Below are 5,024 nucleotides of genomic sequence, written 5' to 3'. Positions count from 1 at the left end.
CGAAAACAAAAAAAGACCAGCTGACCACATGGGCTGTTTGAAAATTTGAAACTCTAAAATGGGTTTTTCTTTTTTATTTTTTTTCCTTCTTTCTGTTCAAAAATCAAATTATTTGATAGAGCTGAAGCAAAATCACAATTTTTAGTTGGAAAAATCTTTCAGTGCCTGTAAATTTCCAAGTAAAAGTCCAAAATCAATAGAAAAACAGGTCAAGCAATGACACGAAGGGGGGCCTGTCAGCGTCCATCTCACAAATTAGTCTTTTGTGACTTTATGATGAAAACCGTGTGGGTTCCACCATTTTTTGTTGATGTTCTAGCAGCAGCTCCACACATCTCTCTGTGACCAAGTCTTCTTTTAGTAACTTTCTTTATCAACCCAACACATACAAAGATCACCACCAACACATAATCTTGAACTCTCCCTATAAATATCCCTTGCATTAGCGTGTGCAAAATGCAAGTGCATGTGTAACCATTTTCATTTTCTTGACAATCTCAATAAACAAAATAGCAGCAACCATATTATAGTATTTGCTTTCACACACACACACACACACTAGTCTACTCTAAACTAGCATATATGGAGGAACTTGATCTTCCTGGATTCCGATTCCATCCCACAGAAGAGGAGCTCCTGGATTTCTACCTCAAAAACATGGTTTTTGGCAAAAAATTGCGTTTCGATATTATTGGATACCTTAACATCTATCATCATGATCCTTGGGAATTGCCTGGTACAAATTTTTCCTCATTTTAGTTGGTGTTGCAAAACGGTTTTGTGTTGGTGTTGATGTAATTCATGTTGTTTTATGTATTGATACACTCAGGAATGGCTAAGAATGGAGAGAGGGAGTGGTACTTTTTCGTGCCAAGAGACAGAAGGCATGGTAGTGGAGGGAGGCCAAATAGAACTACAGTGAATGGATTCTGGAAAGCCACTGGTTCTGACAGGAAAATTGTGAGCTTATCAGACCCCAAGAGGATTATTGGATTGAGAAAGACTCTTGTTTTCTATAAGGGAAGAGCACCAAGGGGCAGCAAGACTGATTGGGTCATGAATGAATATCGCTTGCCTGATTCATGCCCCTTGCCTAAGGTAGTACCATATTAACGTTACCTTTCATTACTAAATCTTCAGTGGAGATTTTTTTTTCCTCGTTTGATAAAGAAAGTGTCAGAGTGAACTTTATTTCAGTTATTTTCTGATATTCATTACTTCTCAACTTGAGGAGGAAAGGAGAAATATATGCTTAAAAAGACGTTGCTTATTGCAGCAAACCATGATGTTTGCAGGTTCACTCTCCTTCCCCTTCCAGGAACATACCAAAATAAAAAAGGCGACCTAGAACCATTAATTTCATACCTGAAAGTGATCTAGATTGGACCCTATTAAGTATCAATGGGGTCAATAGACTTCCAATAAGTCAACTTTTTTTTTTTTTTTATTAGGGAAAAACTTGGTACGTGCTAATATATTTTTCTGATATTTAATGCAGGACATAGTCTTGTGTAAGATATATAGGAAGGCAACTTCCTTGAAAGTGCTGGAACAAAGGGCTGCAATGGAGGAAGAAATGAAGATAATTCATGCATCTCCATCATCATCCCCAATTTCCTCATTGGACAACATGTCCTTTTGCAGCCAACAAGAAGAATCAGTGGCTCCAATATGTATGCACCATGTGGTTTTCAAGAAAGAGGTAGAAGATTTGGTAATGGCAAAAGATGGTAAAAGTGATGATAATAATAATACTGGAGATGAAAAGCCAAAGGGGATTAAGGGGCCTTCACTACAATTACCGTTGGGAAATAACAAGATACCAGAGCTGGAAGTTCCCAAATTGAGCATGGACTGGAATCTAGACAGTAACTCATGGTTGAACAGTCCCTGGCTTCAAAATTTAACCCAAAGTCTGACCCCTTATGCCAACATGTTGAATTTCTAGAGCTAACTAATACATGTCTACATATTATGCAAATATTCTGATTTTGTAGATAGCTTTCTTCTCAGCCTAATCAGGACCCTGGAAGAATGTTTAAGCAACGCCGAGAGCCTAGGAGGGAGCATGGTGATAATTGCTAGTTAATTAATGTCTGGAAGTTTTTATTTTACCTTGTTAATGAACAACTTTTAATCCACTTTACTGCTTAATAGCTAATTAATTAATATCATAAATATAATTTTTATTTTCTACTCTATGTTCATAATTATTTGGGGTATAGCCAGGTGATCCTGACTAGACATTTATGGGCCAATAGACATTTTTGTGGGTCGATGTTTTAATTTCCAATAACATTGCAAGTGGTAGAACGATAAAATTTATGGGTAGTTTACAAAAACCTCCTCAAGGTTAAGTCAAAACAATAAACGCATCATCAAAATTGTGACTAATATAAGATAAAATGATAAAAAAAATAAAAATAAAAATCCCTTCCTTTGCTGGTTTGTATGTTTATCTCTAGTCGTGCACCCTTTCTGTCTCTCTCTTTCTTTCACTCTTTCCAATATCTCTCCTTCTAAATTGGGCTGTTTTTGACCCATCATCCGTTAATTTTGAAAGTTATTTTATCACCGTTCATTAATTTTAATTTGTATAAAAAAAGCTCAAACTTTAATTTAGTATTATCTAAAGTCTCTAGCAAGATTCTACACTCTGACTAGAAAATAATCTAGACATGCCTATATAAATTAAATGCGATAAAAAATAATTTAAGATTTGATATGTTCAAAGATAAAGAAAAAATTAGATGAAATGAAAGAATTATTGAAATGATCTAAATCCAGGATAGTAACCAGTGTTAGGACTCAAGATAGATAAGGCTCCCTATGCATTTAGCAAGCCTAACATGTATAAATTTCTCATTTTAAGGCCCATATTATTCATGAAAATACTTTTATTAACATAAAACAATATTTACATTTTAAATGTTACAAATACCGAGTGGCAATGCACAACAATTCAATAAGAAAATTACATGTCATTACAAAAGGAGTTCCACAAAATGCACATATACTTTTAAGCAAAATTGAGGCAATAACATCTGAAAACTCAACTACAAAAATTTGCTGACTATACCTTTTATACATTTCCCGAAGGGAAGTCAGAAAAAGGGTTTGAGCTAAGGGCTCAGTGAGTAAAAGCCTAATTAGAGGATAAAACATATGATAAAACAATTATATTCAAGCACATATAAAAGCAGCAGTCAAATGATGTTTTCACAGCACAAATAGTTCACATCAAGGAAATTCATGTCACTAGTGGTTCCCTAGTCATATCATATTCATAAATCCTATAATTAAAAAAGTGGAGCCAAAGACACAAAATTGTCTTAGTAGATTCCCCAACTTTATATATATCCTTTCTTCAGAGTATACACCAGATCATTCCCCTCGAGGAGCCTTATGAATCTCATGCTCCCATCTTGGAGTATACACCAGATCATTTCACTTAGAGAGTTTGTGAGTTCATCTAGCATGCATGCATTTCCTTATCTCTTTTGGGATCAATGACCATTCACAGTTGTGCAAAATTCCACAACTGGATGGATCGTTAAAGTAGAGCATTGTTCTCACGAGGATTGTGTTTGAGTATCAAACTACATAATAATTATAATTATCTAGATTGTCAAATTCGAAGGGGAATTGTAAACTAAACTAATTATAACTAGAAGGTAAATGAGAGCAGATTAACTAAAATGAAAAGATCAATAAGTAAAAGCATTCCAAAACTAAGGGTTCAGACTTCAATTAATCACAAACTTAATCTAACCTATTCAATAATTAGGAGATTATTGCTTTAAATAAAATTAATTATGAGTTAAATTAAATCCTCTCTAGGCACTTAAGTTGTATCTTAACTAACATAAACCGTACTTTTGTAGCGATTAAATTAATTAGGACCCCTTATGTTCTTTGACAAACTATTAGCTTCACATAAAATTTTATCCTATCTCTAGGTCAAAATAAGTTCAAAATCCTATTTTTTTAATATTAATTTTTACCTTTTAGTCATTCAATTAATATCTAGAATCAATACCGTTAAGAAAATAATAAATTACAATTAAAGAATACAAAATTAAAATGGTTCAACGTAAACTTACTCCACAAATAAATCTTCTATTATGAGAAAAATAATTACAAGTACTAAATATTTTTCTCTCTCTTACAAATCACTCAAACCCTCAAACCCAATTACACTAAAAAACTCACAAGAAAAATTCTCTCTAATTTTTCTCTCTCAAAATTGGGCTACACTATTAAAAAATTAGGTTGCCTCACAAAATTAGCTTGCAATCGATTGGAGAGATACATGGGTTTATATCGCGATGCAAAGTCGATCATTTTGGTGCAAAGTTACAACCACTTTCCAAGTTGCAATTCTTTTTGTTATTTTATTATTATTTTAATGTCTTCATTTATAAATCTTTGACAACTTGGCTTTGCTCGTACTTTTCAAGTCCTTCAATGTTAAGAAATATATTTCTTAATAGTTAAGAATTCAAGGCACCTATTAACAATCTCCACCTTAACTTGAATTCTCTTGCATCGATTTCTTCAAACCTCTACATTTTCAAATCATATAGAATTAACTTTTACAATTTTTGCAAAAATCAATTTTCATTTGGGTAACTCTTTCCTTTCCTTTTTGTCTATATTACACCTTGCCTTAACTTGCATATTTCCAACCAGTTTTCTGCTTCCAATTTGTAGAGATTTCTCACTCCAAGCTTCTTGCCCTTCGTGATCACAAGAGCATCTCAGCTAACTCTCATGTCTTAATCTTGAATGGAACGCCCATACCCCAAGGAATCTAATTTTCCTAGAGAAATCAAATTCCTTTTAAACTTAGGGAAATAACTCACATCATCAAATATTTTCACACGATCACCCTGAAACTTGATCTTTACTCTTCTAACACCTTAAGCTTCCATCTTTTTGCCATTGGCTAGCTTTACTTTCTCTCTTTTCTTTACTTCAAATTTATCAAACCACTCATTCTTTGAGCATATATGGAAAGGATG

The 5,024-nt window shown here is 33.5% G+C and overlaps 1 protein-coding gene across 1 annotated transcript; it reads left to right on the top strand.

Annotated features, from left to right (window-relative positions):
- The first annotated feature begins 442 nt into the window (after positions 1 to 442).
- Positions 443 to 2,196, top strand: LOC110641664 (NAC domain-containing protein 6). The gene is made up of 3 exons (XM_021793480.2): positions 443 to 736; positions 830 to 1,098; positions 1,499 to 2,196. The coding sequence occupies exons 1-3, from the start codon at positions 583 to 585 to the stop codon at positions 1,946 to 1,948; spliced, it is 873 nt and encodes a 290-aa protein (XP_021649172.2). The 5' UTR covers positions 443 to 582; the 3' UTR covers positions 1,949 to 2,196.
- The last annotated feature ends 2,828 nt before the right edge of the window (positions 2,197 to 5,024 follow it).

This window comes from Hevea brasiliensis, chromosome 1 (assembly GCF_030052815.1).
Source record: "Hevea brasiliensis isolate MT/VB/25A 57/8 chromosome 1, ASM3005281v1, whole genome shotgun sequence".
Classification (NCBI taxonomy): domain Eukaryota; kingdom Viridiplantae; phylum Streptophyta; class Magnoliopsida; order Malpighiales; family Euphorbiaceae; genus Hevea; species Hevea brasiliensis.
This window is presented reverse-complemented; position numbering and strand designations above follow the sequence as displayed.

Bases quoted from the DNA above. Each gene is read 5' to 3' on its own strand.
- LOC110641664 (XM_021793480.2), top strand. From the start codon at position 583: ATGGAGGAACTTGATCTTCCTGGATTCCGATTCCATCCCACAGAAGAG. The intron at 737-829 runs GTACAAATTTTT...TGATACACTCAG, and splicing joins TGATCCTTGGGAATTGCCTG to GAATGGCTAAGAATGGAGAG. The intron at 1,099-1,498 runs GTAGTACCATAT...TATTTAATGCAG, and splicing joins ATTCATGCCCCTTGCCTAAG to GACATAGTCTTGTGTAAGAT.